The sequence below is a fragment of the Alexandromys fortis genome, unplaced genomic scaffold (genome assembly GCF_014885135.2).
Source record: "Alexandromys fortis isolate MF-2015 unplaced genomic scaffold, M_Fortis_MF-2015_v1.1 scaffold_183, whole genome shotgun sequence".
In the NCBI taxonomy this organism is placed as follows: Eukaryota; Metazoa; Chordata; class Mammalia; order Rodentia; family Cricetidae; genus Alexandromys; species Alexandromys fortis.
In genome coordinates this window covers 57,295-74,517 of record NW_026068079.1, presented here as the reverse complement: position 1 = coordinate 74,517, position 17,223 = coordinate 57,295, and the positions used below count along the sequence as shown (strand labels likewise).

Below are 17,223 nucleotides of genomic sequence, written 5' to 3'. Positions count from 1 at the left end.
TTTATATACAATTATCAATATCCTTAAAATTTTTTTAAATCCTTTTTTTCTGGATTTTTGAAATGTGCATTAATGATTTACAAATTACAAGAGATTATGTATTGCAAGTATTCAACTTTTGGCAAGTATTCACAACTAGATCATGTACAGGAAATCTGGGTGTGTTAGCTACTTATCCAGTCATTGTAATAAAACACCCTGACAAAAGAAAACTAAGGGAAAAGGTGTTTTTTTTTTTTTTTTTTGTAGCATAACTCCAGTATAGTCCATCATGATGGATCCGGCAAGGTGACAGGAGATAAACCCAGCTAGTCACACTGCAACTACAACTGAACCCAAGAGCAGTGAACGCACGTGACCAGTGTATTTTCCCCTTTTCGTTGAATTCATGAATCAAGTCCAGAGAACAGACTCCCCCACAGTGAGCAGGTATTTCCCACCTTAACTAACCCAATAAACATAAACCCCCTCAGTCATGCTCAGATGCCAAACTCCCAGATGACTCTAGATTTCATGAAATTGACAAGAGAAACCATCATAATGGGGAAGGGTTCTTCTATATACAAGATAGAAAGGTATCTTCAGAAAATACTGAATGGCTCCCATGGCTTGTAGAATAAACACAGATTGAAACGACACACAACCACTTTGTACTCAGAGTGATTTTTCTCATGAAGACTTGTTAACTTCAATATCCTTACAAAACCAAACACATAACTCCAACATAAAATGAATCCAGCAAATACAGATGACTTTCCCTCAACTCGACCTCTGAATTGGAATGAATTTCTTTAAAAAAAATTTAAAAGATTTAGTCATAAAAGTCATCATTCAAAAGAAAATAGAATTAAAGAAAATTAAACAAAGCCAAAAAATGGAGATCATATGATAGACAGCAGGCCATCAGGAAATTTAACATTAATTTAAAAAAATTCATTGACATCACACTTTTCAGGGAAGAATTTTATTTAAGTTCATTTGACCATCTTTTCACTAATATTTGTTGTTACTATTATTATGTTATGATATTATTTAATGGAATGTTTGATGCATAATACTCTCCAAATTTGACTGTATGTTAACTTTTTAAACATTCCTCTCATTTTACACACTTGAAACTGCTATTCTGGTAGTTACACACAAACTTTCCTTCCACAGTTTATCACAGTTGCTGCTGTGATAAATTCACAATTCACTTTATTCCTAAAAGACCAGTTTTTGTTTCTAGTCGTTGAAAGGTACATTCTGTCATTCATATGCATTTCTCTAAATGTCTTCTTTGATTAATAATATATGATATGACCCTGCTAGCCTCTTCTTTGCTGGCTAGTTTTATGTCATCTTCACATAACTAGAGTCATCCGAGAGAAATGAGCCTCAGTTGATAAACTTCTTCCAAGGGATTGAGCACACTTCAATCCCTCCTGCCCCACACTTCCCCCAGCCCCACTCCCCATCCACTCCTCAGAAAGGTAAGGCTCCAATGGGGAGTCAACAAAATTTGGCACATCACTTCTAGGCAGGACCAACGCCTTCCCCATATATCTAGGCTGAGCAAGGTATTGTTCCAAAGAGAATGTGCTCCAAGATGCCAGTTCAAGCACTAGGGATAAATCCTGGCCCCATTGCCAGTGGCTCCACAGACTACCCAAGCCTTAAAACTGGACCTCACATTCAGTGGGCCTAGTTGGGTTCTATGCATATTCCGCCCCCTCCCATCAGTCCAGAGTCAGTGAGCTCTCATTAGCTCAGGTCAGCTGTTTCTGTGGGTAGCACTATCATAGTCTTGACCCCTTTGTTATATTATCACTCCTCCCCATCTTGGACTGATCTCTGGAAGCTCAGCCCAGTGCTTCACTGTGGATCTCCACATCAGATAGAGAACTGATCTCCAAAATATATAAAGAACTCAAGAAACTAAATATCAAATGACCGAATAATCCCATAAAATGGGGTACAGAGAATTCTCAAAGAAGAATTGCAAGTGACCAAAAAACACTTAAGGAACTGCTCTATATTCTTAGCCACCTGGTAAATGCAAATCAAAATGACTCAGGTACCATCTTACACCTGTCAGAATAGCTTTGATCACCAATAATAGCCTATGCTGGAGAGGATGCAGAGTAAGGGGAACACTTCTCCACTGCTGGTGGGAGTGCAAATTTGGACAACCACTTTGGAAATCAGTGTGGCAGTTTCTCAGAAAATTGGAGAAAAAATCTACCTCAAGACCCAGCAATACCACTCTTGGGCATATATCCAAAGGATGCAGACTCGTACCACAAGGACATTCGCTCAACTACGTTCATAGCAGCATTATTTATAACCAGAACCTGGGAACAACCTAGGTACTGTTTTCTTTAAGTTACAGTTTTTCTACTTTCTATGAAATAGAAAACGGCAATTTCATTCTAATGAGCTTTTGAAAGGTTTATAATGTGTTTTCCTGCTTTTTATTCTGTACAGGAATGGGAAATTTTGTTCTATCAGCAGAACACAGTTTGATTTTTTTTTGGCAGACTTGAACATGGATATCTTATAAGCCAGTTCCTCTCAGAATACTTGCTCCCCTCTGACACCATATACGTTTGGCTTTGACTGTCTTTATTTAAGCCAGCATTCTAGTCTTCCATATTTTCCATGCAATGGCTAATTACACTGAACATGCTGTATGCTAGGATTTCTTTAGAATGCAACTCTGAACTCTGTATTTTTCATATAATTTATTCATAAAGGCTAAGATCAGGTTTCTTATAATAATAACAATGATCTGATTTTGAGGACCAGTTTTTCTGTTTTAGGTTCTTATTACTGTAACCAAATAAATCAGAAGCAATTTAATGGAAGAAATATTCATTTCGTCAGTTCATCACAGCAAAGAATGCATGGTGGCAGGGTGTAGGCTGCTTGCTCACATTTGTGTGAATCAGGATATAGCAAGAGAGACTGAAGCTAGTGGTAATGACAGGCTTTAAAATAAGTCTCATGGCTTGACCCTCTCCCAGTCCTCAGATATCACTTTCCCCAGCTAGACCTGGTTTTCTGAAAGTCCCACAATTTCAAAAATTGTGCCATAATTGGGGGAGGGGTCCAAATCTTCAAACTCTTGAGCCCACAGAGACAGTTCATAGTCATTCCACTGCAATGTTACACAATTGTTACATATAGAGTACTTATTCATATACACTGAAAATGAAGAGGTTTTCAAAACTAGTGATGCCTAATGTATAAGTATAGTAAGACCCTGACTGAACAGCCACACATTCTCAGAACAGCTCCTCGTGTTTGCTCCAAGCGCCTATTTGGAGAACAGCTTGAAAACAGCTAATGTCTGAGGCACTCCACAACATTGCTTTGATATATTTAACCGTGTCTACTTTAAATTTAGGAGAATGCAAAACTCCGCTCTGTAATGGTCTCACCAACTTACCCATCTGATTACAGCTGAATTTGAAACAAGCAATAGTTCCTAATACCTACCTAGGTGATCTATCAAAATTCTCTAACAGCCAACACTAATGCAGGCCAGGTGGCTTATATGTTTTTATTTTAGTTTTGAATAAGGACTGAATCCCACTCTTAGATCTGCTCATTTCTAACAGAGATAAGAATCTTTTGTAATTTCTACACTTAAAAGCAAGCTGGCTAGGAAAACTTAGAGACCAACTTAATGGGACCCTATAGCATGTGAATGCGTTTGATGAACAGTTACTGAGCTCAACAGATACATTCAGTTCTTTGTCCTGCCCGACCCAGACCTGAAATGTCCAGCTTAGCCAAGCACAGATGCTTGACTCGAAGTTAATAAATGGCTTCTGCTTAAAGATATTGCATTTCAGAGAACTCTACTATGTGAACAAACACTGTGACACAAAATCATCCTGTCCTACTCAAGGGAGTGTCGCAGAGTCCTGCCGTGAGCCCTCACCAAGGCCTGGTCTAATGTCTCTTGCTAACCCCCCTTGTAGCTGCCTTTTGATAAGCAGACCGCATGGAACTGCCTGGGAGCTCCTTGACACATTCCAGATGGACAAGGGAAATCACCTGGAGGTGACATACAAGTCAGGAAAGTAAACTTCTTTGAAAGGCACACCAGAAAAGATTTATGGAGATTGCTCTGTTCTTGACTTCAGATTAACTCTCTCATGCCTGATTCAGACACAACTGGTTATAACCTGAATGGTAGTAGTATTGTCACTGGTTGTACAGTTAGGGCAGCATCTATGGCCAGGGACCACGTGGAAAGGTTTCCTGATCAAAGATGCATAGCATTCCCTTTCTTTGAAATTTCCAAGGTTCTGACTGCAGGATGCAGCTAATTTGCAGCATCAGTTGAAGGAGAATGACGGGCAAACTGCGTTTGCTGATGCTGGGGGTGGAAGCCCCCATACACCCTCCACACTCAAGGCAGGGTTAATGTTCAAACAACAGGTTTCTTTCGAATCCTAAGTCTGGTCAATAACAGCACTTCCCAGTCACATTTACAATCAAAAGGAATTTGAGCTGGAAGAGATTGGTGTAAATTATCTAGCCTATCACCTTTGCTTTCTAAATTAACAGCAACAGAGATTTATTAGGTGCCTATATGTTCAGTGTGATCTGCTGGATGCTTTCTATGTATTTTTAATATTCCCAGCCTTCCTATAAAAACAAATATATGATTATAGGATTTGCACAGTAGATAATGGAGATGTAAGGCATTTTCAAAGTTATTCAAGACAGTGACAAAGCTGGGACAAAGGCCATATCTCTCTAGAAGGATAACTGTAGAATCCTAGAGCATTCGGTCATGGGAACTCTACAACATGGAGAATAGGAGCTCTTATCTGTAATTATGTAGTCACACTGATTAATCACCCAATAATTTATCAAACATTAGTTGAGCATCTGCTGTTTGTCAGGAAGCAGGCGAGTCAGTAGGAACTTAAGCACTGCCTGGAAATCGTTGCTGCATGTGAGCAGATTCATTAAGGCACAAGAAGATATGAAGTGGCTATAAATTATTCTAATAGTGGAGGATAAATGACAAATAGCTCAAGAAAATCAGGAAAGCGGATATAAAAAGTTGGAGGAAGAGTCCATGACATTCATTATGGGAAAAAAGTAAAAGAACTTCATGAAAAAAATAAAAAAGTGGCTTTAGCTCCTCACTCCCCATCCAGTTTGACAAAAAAGCCTTGTCTCATGACAATTGAAGAGGGGTAGAAATCAGAGCTGCAGAAATGGCACAAAGGTAATGAAAAGAAAAGATTATTTCAGCATTTAGGGACCCTAGGTATATCCAGTCCTCCTAAATAACCTGTCATTATCTAGTAATTTAAATCTAACTTCATTTAGATGATACAGGGATCAAAGCACCTTTGTCAGAAGGGGATTTTGCCCTTAAAACCTTTTCAAATTTTGTTATATCAGTTTTATACATTCTCTTTCCAAACTTTGGCAGAAACACCCAGGTGAGTACTTGGCAGGAAGGGAAGACTGGCACCGTGTCTAAAAGATCAGTAGATCTATGACAGTGACCAAAGAAACAAAGATCCATCCTGGGCCTGCTTGTCCACTATGTATAAATAGAACAACAACCCATCAAGACAACTAATTTAAAGTCATTGATGCCTCTGTCTATTTTATTCCAACTAAGTAAATAATTTATAGCCATTTACTAATAAAGAGGAACAATATATGTGTCTTAACACAAACCTGCATCATAGGGACAATTTTCCAAGACAAAAGAGACCATACTAGAAGTTATCTTCCAGGAAATGCTAAGGAACCACTGTTTGCCTGTCCTCTACACCATAAGACTGGTGACTTTCAGGGAGTGACCTTTAGAACATGATTCTGGTGGAGTATCAGGTACCTCATTTCTCTCATGTCTTTTTAGTCCAGAGTTCCTCCCAGGTATTCACCCAGTGCCCAGAATAGCTCTATTCCCATGTGCATGTGCAGATTCTGTTAATTTTTTTGATCAGAAATGTCTTCCTTGCCTAATCCCTAGTTAATATCAAGACACTTTTTGAGGATGTCTTCCTTTGTGAAGCCTTCTTTAATCCATTCTTCATGTTAGCAAACATTTCACATCAATCTTCAATGCCTCTATGTATTCACTGTGGCTGGAGATGTCTGATTCTGTGCTTCCTTTAATAAATAATTATGGGTAGAGATACAAGTGACACACACATCTTGCATATGTATGGCATCCTGAAGAGGTTAAATAAATACCTTAAATATGCACAATGCGGGATAATATCATAACTTCTGAACTATCTAGAGTCATGAAAAGCCTGACTGGGGAAGCCCTGGCTCTACGTTGTCTCAGAAAAGGACATGTCTCTCCTTATAGTAGACTGTAGCTCCTAACACTCTCGCAGCAGCACCGATGACACAGAAAAACTTGCCAATGCAAGAGAAACTACATATACTTCTTTGTAGTTACTAGACGAAGCTGACATAATTTCACAGCTCAAAGATCATAGCCAGGGTAAGAGCATAGCAAAGCTAAGAGCAGAACTCAAGACATCTTGTAATTTAAATCCACGCTATGAATTCACAGCCTCACAGTTTATTGGTTGGGTAATCTCTGATAAGTCACTTAAAGAGTGTAAACTTTGGTTTCTTGCTTTGTTAAATGGGGATAACACATAGGCCTTTTGGAAGCTTTTAAATGAGATAATATATGATGATACTATGTCTAGAATGTATTAAATTTCCTATAAATTCTTTGTAATCTTTGTTTTCCATGAGTCTTCTAACTCCTTTATTTTTTCATCCAATCATCTAGCTATCCATCTCTCTATCCATCCATCTTCACAGGCTGTGAAATACCATCCTAGGCAAATTGTTTGCTACACAAATAGATTACAGAGAGCATAAAGGACTGTGCTTTCCTTCACATAACCATAGAAGTTGAAGACAGATGTACTAATCTCTCTTTTGAACGGGCAATGAGAGGAAAGGCAATGATAAAGAAGAGTGTGACTCTGAGGGATTAGAGACAGCAGTGGCTCCTTCAGGAAGGACACGGGACGAGGATGTGCTTCACAAATAAGACTCCAAAGTTAAAGTTAGAATGTCAAGAAGTCTTTCCAGAAGGTATGGATTAGTACTAATATAAGGTTGGGTCAAGGGAGAGTAGGACAGTGTTGGCTATGGAGAACAGTAGCCTAGGGATAAGAGTGAGAGCTAGAGTGGAGTCTTGGCTCTAAAGAAACCTGTGTGGCATGTCAATGCTAGACTTTAAAACTGCATGCCCTTCACCCTCTAGGTTCTTGATTTTGAGCCTAGGTGAATATATTCCTGTGGACCAATAATACTGAGTACAAGACTAAAATAAAATAATATCAGCAGCAACACAAACAGTAACAAATGACAAGATTATAAGCACCCATTCAGTCTCATAATTCACCCTGTGCTATTGTGCTAAGTGTTTTGCCTAATTTGATCCTACAAAAATACTTTGAAAAGATATTGTTGCCATCCCTGAACAGTTCTCGTTGGGATAGAGTATTGGCTGATGATTTGAAAAAACATGTTAAATTAGCTATCTAATAATAAATAGTATAACAAACCCAAATCAACTGTGACACAGAAAGACTTGTGTGTGTGTGTGTGTGTGTGTGGTTTGTGTTTGTGTGTGCATACAAATGTAATGGCAGCCATAGTGCACATATGGCTGTTAGAGGACAGCTCACAGATTCCAATGACAGAACACAGGTTGTCAGGCTCACTGGCAAATGACTTTACAGGCTGACTCATTTGTCAGTGGAATGTTTTTAAAATATGGAATCAGAAATTTGGACCTGATGATCTATGTCATTTAGGCACAAGGGCTGACCTTTAGGTAGCTGTTCATGCTCATCTGCCTCAAGAAGAATTCATATAAAGATATAAATAAGCCCTCGTCATAGGTGAGAGAGTATAAAGCAAATGTTCTATCTAGGGAGTGATGTGGCCAGATTTAGTATGCTCTCAAAAGATCATGGTAACTCTCATGGTGGAAGATGGATTAGTGTGTGGCACAGTTAGATTAAAAGGGTGCTGCAGGAATTCTAGTTAGGTGTAAGAAGGTGACAAATAAAATCTAGCTTATGGTCCAGAGGTAAGGAGTGTGTCTGTGACCCTCCAGAGGCCTAGGGTGTGGGGCTGTAATGGCAGCAGATATGCTGACCATTCTCTCTAAGGTTCAACAGTGTGTCCAGTGAGGCCAAGCATCCTTCAGTCTCATTTCCCACTTACACGTGAGACTGGGAGGCTAGAATTATTAACACAAGTTCACAGAAAGAGGAAAGAGACTACAAACAGTTTTTACATACTTGATGAAGACCAGCCTGTTAGATAATTGCAGGATTAATTTTCAAATGCAAAGTCCTGCTTTGAAAAACCATTGCCTAAAGTACAGAAGCCTCAAGAAGCTCTTCCTCACATTTGTTGAAGCCTTCCTCTGCTTTATTTGAATGTAATTCCTCATTTCCACAGCCTCTGGGACACTGCAGAGTGGCTACTTAGCAGCTGCCTCATAAAACCATGTCACAAACATGAAGGCAGCAATTAAACCCTCCAGTAGCCTTCCTTGTCTGATGAGGTATGCTAGAGCTTAGCAACTACCAGGCCTCTTAGGAGGAAATCTGAGCTATAGAAACACATTGGAGCTGCTTTTAGCCATGTGTTCAATTCCGTGACACTGGTTCTCAGCTACCCATTCCATCTGCTGGGAACTACTGGGCACCACACATTGGGCGTGGAACCTAATGAAGCAGAGAGGGGCCAGGTGCTCTCATTCTGGGCCTTCTGGCCCACAGCCACATTAGTGTCATGGGGAGGATGACACAGTGAAAGACTGAAGAGCCAGACCATCATATGTAAGCTGTCTGACAACTTGGGAGGGGTAATGGGGCATTTCTAAGTTGTGTTTCTGAGGCTGCTTCTCTTGGACGAGATGTTAATAAATGTTCCAGGGTAAAAATAGAGTCTGCAGGCAAGATGGTGTTACAGACAGTGAATTCAACAAAGCAGCCCTGCTTTTCGTACTGCAGGCTTCCCAGAGCCTTAACAGAATTAAAAGCAATACAGGAACCTTCATGAGGGGGTGTGTACAGAGTTTTGATTGGGAAATGCTACTCTCCAAGAAAGTGTGTGTGTGTGTGTGATGAATGTGTATGTGTCTTTAGGTATGTGAAGATAAATGCACACATTTATGTGGATAGAAGTTAAGAGGGCAACAACTAGTGTCTTTCTCTTTCAGTTTCCACCTTATTTTAGAAGAGAAAATCTCTCTCTGAAACTGGAATTCATTGATTCAGAAAAAGTGAATGTCAAACAAATCTCAGGGACACTTCTGCCTCTGCCTTTCCCATACTGGGGTAACAGGTATGCACTATAACACCCAGATTTTTGCATGGATATGGGGAAGTCTGAGCTAAGGTCTTTATGATTGCAAGCAAATACTTTGCCCACTGAGTCATCTCCCCATCTTGTAGAAAACAGGTGTGGATATGAGTTCTTCCTCCTCTCCAGCAGCATCCAGAGCCAGTGGTGGCAACAGAAACACCATCCCACTGCTTGTGGACTACTTAAGTAATGCTTTAATTGCATTAGTTTGATTACTACTTGTCAGTAAGTCTGTATGTGGTAGGGAGGCATTTTCAGGAGATCAGTACCAGGCAGCTTTTGTTCATCAAGGACCTTTATCATACCATCAATTCCAAAGACATAAAACTATAAGTGATTTCAGATGTTCATATAGTTGACAAGCATTTGCTAAATACTTTGTATGTTTTAGATTTATAAATATGAAGCATCTATTTGGGATAGAAAGGCAGTAAACAAGAAAAGAGAAACAATCTTGTGCTATATTCCTTATATATGCATGGTGATATAACAGTTGGTTGCCAACTCAAAAGGAAAAAAAATTTCTGACTGATCAACATGGGAGAAAGTGCTGATATCTGAGCTGAGAGATGAAAGGCGAGAAGAAACGAGGTAAAACAATAACTGTTGGTAATGGAAGATGCAGAAAGAACAATGGTGTAGGAGGTTCTTCTATCTATGTGTTGCTTTCATTGGTTGAATAAAGAAACTGTCTTGGCCCTTTGATAAGGCAGAACTTAGATAGGCAGAGTAGACCGAACTGAATGCTGGGAAGAAGGGCAGTGTGGCAGATGCCATGAATCTCCTGCCTGAGACAGATATAGATTAGAATCTTGCTGGTAAGCCACAATCACGTGGTGATACACAGATTTAACATAAATGGGTTAACCAAGACATAAGAGTGAGCCAATAAGAGGCTAGAGCTAATGGGCCAGGAAGTGTTTAAATGAATACAGTTTCTGTGTGATAATTTTGGGGCTTAATCTAGCAGGGTGGCCCGGACCAAAAGCAGGCCCTCTCTCCACACTATAGAAGAGCACACCAGGAGCAACAAGCTCTGAAGAAAGGATGTGCTAGATGTGTTCATGAAACATGAAAGAAGCAGCCAGTTTGGCTGGAATACAAAAAATATCAGAGTGGACATTTTTGGAAAAGACAGTAGAAATCAGATCATCATCATACAGGGTCTGCACATCTGAGTTTAGAGTTCAGATTTTATTGCAAGGAGAATGAGAAGCTACCCAAGGTCATTAAGAAGTCTTGACTGGTCTAAGATTTTGAAAGATGTAATCTAGCTATTCTGTCTAGGAAGATTGAATAACAAGCAGAGTATAGTTGCAAAGAGGAAGTAAGAAGTGACAGCAGTCCTGATGTGACAAAGAAAGGCAGACTGTTTGTTACATGCATTGAGGAGCTATGCAGCATGACTAATAAAAACACAGAGACAGATATTGGGGTTCAAGCTGAAGATCAGAAAAGCAAAGCAATCAGCCATTGGTGCCTACCTCTACTTCAGACCAAAATGGGTGATCCTGCCTCTACAAATTCTCAGACTGAGACTGAATGTGAGATTGTTTTCTCACATCTTATATTCCTCTCTCCTGTTGGGAACAATATATGCACAACCACCACCCAGCCTTTATGGCTAACTAATCAATCTCCAAAATATATAAGGAACTCAAGAAATTATACATTAAAATTCTAAATAATGCAATTAAAAATGGTGTACTGAACTAAACAGATTTCTCAACAGAAGAATTTCAAATGGTCAAAAGATACTTAAGGACATGTTCAACTTCCTTACCTATCAGGAAAGTGTAAATCAAACAACTTTGAGATACCATCTTACACCTGTCAGAATGACTAAAATAAAAAACACGAATGATAGCTTATACAGGAGAGGATGTGGAGTAACGGGAACACTTATCCATTGCTGGTGGGAATGCAAACTTGTGCAACCATTTTGGAAATCAGTGTGGCAGTTTCTCAGAAAGATGGAAGTCAACCTACCTCAGAATCCAGAAATATCACTCTTGAGAATACCCAAAAGATGCTCAATCATACTACAACAGCATTGTTCAGCTATGTTCATAGCAGCATTATTTGTAATAGCCAGAACCTGGAAAAAAATCTAGATAACCCTCAAAGGAAAAATAAATAAAGAAAGTGTGACATATCTACATATTAGAGTACTACCCAGTGGTAAAGAAAAAAAATGACATCTTGAATTTTGCATGCAAATAGATGGAATTAGAAAACACTTTACTGAGTGAGATAACCCAGACCCAAAAAGATGAATATGGTATTTACTCACTCATTAGTGGATTATAGCCATAAACAAAGGACATTGAGCCTATAGTTCATGATTCTAGAGAAATTAAGTAATAAGGTGAACCACCCCTCCAAAAAAACATATATAGACCCACCTGGAAATTGGAAGCAGAGAAGATTGCATGACAAAATTTGGGAGCATGGAGGTGGAGGGTAGAAGGAAGGGGAGAAGTGGAAGAGGAGGGGAGAATGGGAGAGTTAGGGAGAGCTTGAGGGAATGGGATAGTTGAGATGGAAGAAGGACAGATATGTGAGCAAGGAAAGAGATTCTTTGATTGAGGGAGTAATTTGCGGATTAGCAAAAAACCTGGCTCTAAAAAAAATATCTCAGGAATCCACAAGGATGACCCCAGCTAAGACCCTAAACAATAGAGGAGAGGGTACCTGAACTGGTCTTGCCCTGTAGTCAGACTGATGATTATCTTAAATATCACATAGAATCTTCATCCAACAATAGACGAAAAGACCTACATCGGAGCACTGGACTGAGCTCTCAAGGTCCAGTTGAAGAGCAGAAGGAGGGAGAGTATGAGCAAGGAAGTCAAGACCATGAGGGGTTCACCCACTGAGACAATGTGCCTGAGCTAATGGGAGCTCACCATCTCCAACTGGACTGGGAATGAACAAGCACGGGATCAAATGTTGTTGTCAGTTGGGGAAGACTGAGGGGACCATGACAATGGCACTGGGATTTGTCTCTACTTCATGTACTGGCTATTTGGGATCCTACTCTCTTTGGATGTATACCTTGATCAACCTGGATATAGTGGGGAGGGCCTTAAACTTTCCACAGGGCAGAGTGCCTCTCTTAAGACTGGGGGTGGGGGTGGGGGAAGGAGTATGAAGGAAGTGGGAGGAAGGGAGGAAGTTGGAATTTGGATTGGTATTTTTTAAAGTAATAAAATAAATATAATAAATATGTGCACACCCACCACCCAGCCTCTGTGGCTAGCTAGTGTATCTGCTGGTATTAAAAGTGTATGCTACCATGGCCTGGTCTATATGGCTGACTAGTGTGGCTGTTTTGCATTCTGATTTTCAGGCAAGCTTTATTTATTAAAACACAAATACTGCCGGCCGATGGTGGCACATGCCTTTAATCCCAGCACTCGGGAGGAAGAGGCAGGCAGATCTCTGTGAGTATAGAGCTAGTTCCAGGACAGGCTCCAAAGCCACAGAGAAACCCTGTCTCNCACAAATACTATATTACTTTCTTTCCCATTTTTTCTAAATTATAAAAGAAGGCTAAAACTAATATAAGAAAAACTGTATATAATAAGTATAGTTACTTTATGCAATACATACAGGAAATAAATACATCAATAATATCTAGTCCATATGCATTTGACAAATTCAGAAAAAGTACTCCACATCTATTCTATCTTGATGAGTCCAAAAGGTTGTATTTAATTGACTTTTTATTCTAATTTGCATTATCAAATTATCTTTTAACATCTCTCAACCTTTTATACTTTATACCTCTTTAGTAATTTTTTTTCTGGTGGCATCCAGATTGGCCTCTTTAGGAGGTTAATGTTCAGTTTTTAGGGACTGGAAATTTATCTTAGGTAAAAGAGCATGAGAGGGCCAAATGTATAGTGCCAGAAAGACAGAGAGAAGAATTAAAGTCATATGTTGCTAATATAGCAATGAATTTGTGGGCATGTGATTTGTTACATCATTGGAATACTCAGATTAACATTCCCCCAATCGTAAAAACAAAGCATATGTTAAGATATGTTTCTGGGGAAAATATTAGGTTTTATAAAAGAAGAACCTTCATCAACCATTAAGGTTGTACAAGAATAGGGCACAATAGCTTCTGATCTTCCAAAGGCACCAACAGCTCTACCATTAAAATGGTTAACAGAAAAACCTGTATGAATAGCACAATGGCCTTTAACAACAGAGAAACTTAAGACTTTGGAACAGCTTGTATAGGAGCAACTAAATGCTCAGCATATTGGCAAATCAACCAGCCCTTAGAATTCTTCTGCATTTGTTGTTAAAAATAAATCTAGGAAATGGAGAATAGTAACAGATCTAAGAGCTGTTCATAAGGTGATTCAGGAAATAGACTCTCTACAATCTGGAATTACTTTGCCTTGTCTATTGCCCAAATTATAGCCTCTTATACTTATTGATTTAAAAAATTGTTTCTTCACTATACCTTTACAGTTAAAAGACAGAGAATAAATCGCCTTCACAATTCTTATACTGCTAAGAGATATCAATAGAAGGTTCTCTCACAGGTAATGTTAAATAATCCCACTCAGTGCCAATATTTTGTATGAAAGCTGTTAAAAATGATATGTAAGCAATTTCCTTCTAGTTTACCATTATATGGATGACACTTTGCTATCTGGTTCAAATATAGATATTTTAGAAAAATGTTTGAAGAAGTAAAATATCCTTGTTGGGGATTAGAAATTTATTGATTAGAAAGCTGAGATTCCTTCCAACTAATGATCATTTAGTATCCATTACAAGTCTAAATTCAGTGCTGTGTGTTCATTAACAATATTACCTTGAAATTCTCCTCTAATAGGAAACAGAGAAATTACAAAAGGAAGGTCAAATTTTTAGAAAAAAATAAAATAAAATTCCATGTGCCATTTTAAATGCTGATGTAATATGAAAAGCTGTTCAATAGTCTGATTGAAGTCTTCTTATAAAAATTGTGAACCATCACATGGATAGTCTTGGAGGGTGAGGCGACATAAAGATGTGTAAGAGAAATGAAGGAATGAAGTCAGATTAGTCCTCAAGAAGAGAGAAGTGATTTATTTGAGGTCAAATCGGCTTATGGGTATGAAAACAAAGAAGACAGAGCAGCACTTTCTGGAAACTTGAAAGAATAAAGATATACAGATAAAGCTGGGAAAGATTTTTTTAAGTGACCTGAATGTGCAGCCAAGGAAAACACGCAGGTCAACATAGACTTCAATGCATGCTGCCTGAGCATTCTCACCACTTTACTACACTGATACAGCATTCTTAGTTTAGTGAGTCCCATTCGATGGAACTTGAAAACTGAGACTCAGAGAAAATGGGGACTTTTCCAAAACCATACAAGTTGAAAGTGACTGAGTTAGCATTACTACACCACCATTGGTGATTTCAAGGAAACTGTTATGTACCACATGAGTTTCAAAAATGAACTCTGTAATGCCCTCTGTAATGGTCTCCCATAAACATGCAGATCTTGTCTGCATTTCCACCCTCCTGATTCAAATTTCACAAAATCAGGACCAAGATATCATCCAAACAAACACTTCATCGTTAGTTGTGACTGCCACTATTAACAACATCTTTGTGAAAGTGTGCCATTCAAGTGTTTGGAAAAATACATGTCATTTTACAAGTACAGGACACGGTAGATAAACTACTATATTTGGGACTCTGATTGGTTGAAATTTCCTGGCTTGGAACTTTCTATGGCAGTGGTTCTCTCAACCTGTGGGTCATGATCCTTTCATAGGATTGAATATCAGATATTGTGCATAGCTACACTATGATTTATAACAGTAGCAAATTTACAGGTTTGAAGTAGCAACAAAGTAATGTTATGGTTGGGGGTCACCTCAACACAAAGAACTGTATTGAAGTATCACATTATTAGGAAGTCTTGGAAGCATGGCTCTAGGGCATCCTCTGTCACACCACTGTAGGTTTTTCTGTCTTGGTGTGACCATGTGTAAAATGTGAATTATTAGACCTACTAAAAGAGGGTTCTGCTGAATAAGGTGTATATATCATTTATATCACTTAACCTGCTGCCTCAAATAAGGTAGGTGTGAATAAATGGGAAAGATAATTAATGGGAGTCTATTTATTTATGACACACAGAGAGGATGTCAGAAACAGTATTGTTGAGGTCAGAAGAAACAGATTCAGTAGAAGCAGTAAATACAAATATCATGTAATTTTGCAGGCCATATACATAAGCTTGAACACACAAGCTTATGATGGAGGAGTGAGGTGGTGCAAAGAAAAGCAATGAATCAAAGACCACTGGACTGCCTAAAAACAAACGAACAAACAAACAAACAAACAGAAGAGCAGGTTCAAAAATCAGACAACAGAAAGTGGGGTCCTCCGATAGACAAAGTCACGCAGGTGGTTATAGGAAATGATAATATAAGAAGACAGAGGAGAAAAGAGGAGGAGGAGGGGGAGACATTTCATGAGAAGGTACTATGAGATAAGTGTACCTTAGGAAAGTCTAATGGAATGAGCCAGCAGACACAGCTGCAAAATGGAAATAAGAATCAGTTTCATCTAATCTATGATGCCAATGCATCCTGTATTCTTCAGGATTCTAAAACGTGATTCGCCGACTATATTCCTGGGGGTCCTTGCTGCTTGCTGACTTCCCGTCAACAGTTCTCATGCCTTCCACAAGAATGCTCTGCTTCTGTCGCACTATTTGTAGAAACACCCTTGAGAAGAGTACCTGCTGCTTGCAATTCTGGTAAGAGGAACTGTCCTTATATTCCCTTTCATCTACGCGACCACTTTAAAATTTAGAGTGTTCATTGCTATCCTCAGATGAGGCAGAATGGGTCTCAGAGAGATTATCTCTAACCCCAGGGGCACATCCCATTGTCTTCAAGGGGGCTTAACAGAGCAGAAGTGCTGGAAGGGAGAGAAGCGAAGGGGAGGTGAGGGAGAAGGTTCCCAGGATCTGGGAACACAGAACAGACTTGTGTCTTCTGGCTCAGGTGCCAGGAGCTCCTACCTCGAGACTTGTTCCTTCGCTTCCTCTTCCCTGTAGAGGCACTGCGCGAGGCTGGCTGCAGCTGACCGATCTCCACTGGTGTGTTAGCACGGAAACTCTCCTTGAACTTCTGCATCAGGGACTCCACTGTCTCCTGTGCCGCCTCAGCTGGTGCTACAGGGTGGCAATGGGGCTGAGGTTAAGGCTTGGCCCACATTCAGTCCCTGGGGGACTGGGACTGGCCACCATGAGTCTCTGAAACGCCATCTTTGACCTACTAGTGATACTAAACTACAAGTCAACTCATTAGACTAAGGTTATATACGTTGTTGGCATTATCTATCACCTACTATGTTTTAGGCATCGGAAGAAGTCCTTGGGATATGATGGTGAAAGTTTAGGTACAATCCACGTTTCAAGTAATTCATAATCCAGTCAAATATGTATCTGGTAAGTTCCAATATCTTGCAACCATTCTAAATATAGAATATAACAACAAGGTACTTCAGCCATCCAGAAAGTCAAGGCAGCCTTCTGGCAAAAGGCACTATTAGTAATGGAGGTCATAATGATGAGTGGGAAGTACCAAAGGCAGTGGAGCAGGATAGCAGCGAGAGGATATTTGGGATGGGGTGTTCTGAGTGAAGGAGAAGCACAGGGGCCTCAGTAAGAAAATGGAGGGCAGTGTGGGTGCAACGGAGTCTGCACACAGAGGGTACGGAATGAAGCAGGAGCATGAGGACTCCCTGCTTCAATATTTAGCTTGGATTTCATCTAAATGGCAAAGACTTATCACTGAAGGACTTTAA

At 39.5% G+C, this 17,223-nt stretch overlaps 1 protein-coding gene across 1 annotated transcript in view; it reads right to left on the bottom strand.

Annotated features, from left to right (window-relative positions):
* The window catches only part of Astn2 (astrotactin 2), a 671,847-nt gene extending 655,166 nt beyond the window's left edge, over nt 1-16,681 (bottom strand). Inside the window, exons 1-2 of the mRNA XM_050121817.1 lie at nt 16,630-16,681; nt 16,436-16,588 (exon numbers count right to left, since the gene is read on the bottom strand). Of these exons, the coding sequence (XP_049977774.1) occupies nt 16,436-16,588; nt 16,630-16,681 (205 nt within the window). The remainder of the gene's footprint in view (nt 1-16,435; nt 16,589-16,629) is intronic.
* Between the last annotated feature and the right edge of the window lie 542 nt (nt 16,682-17,223).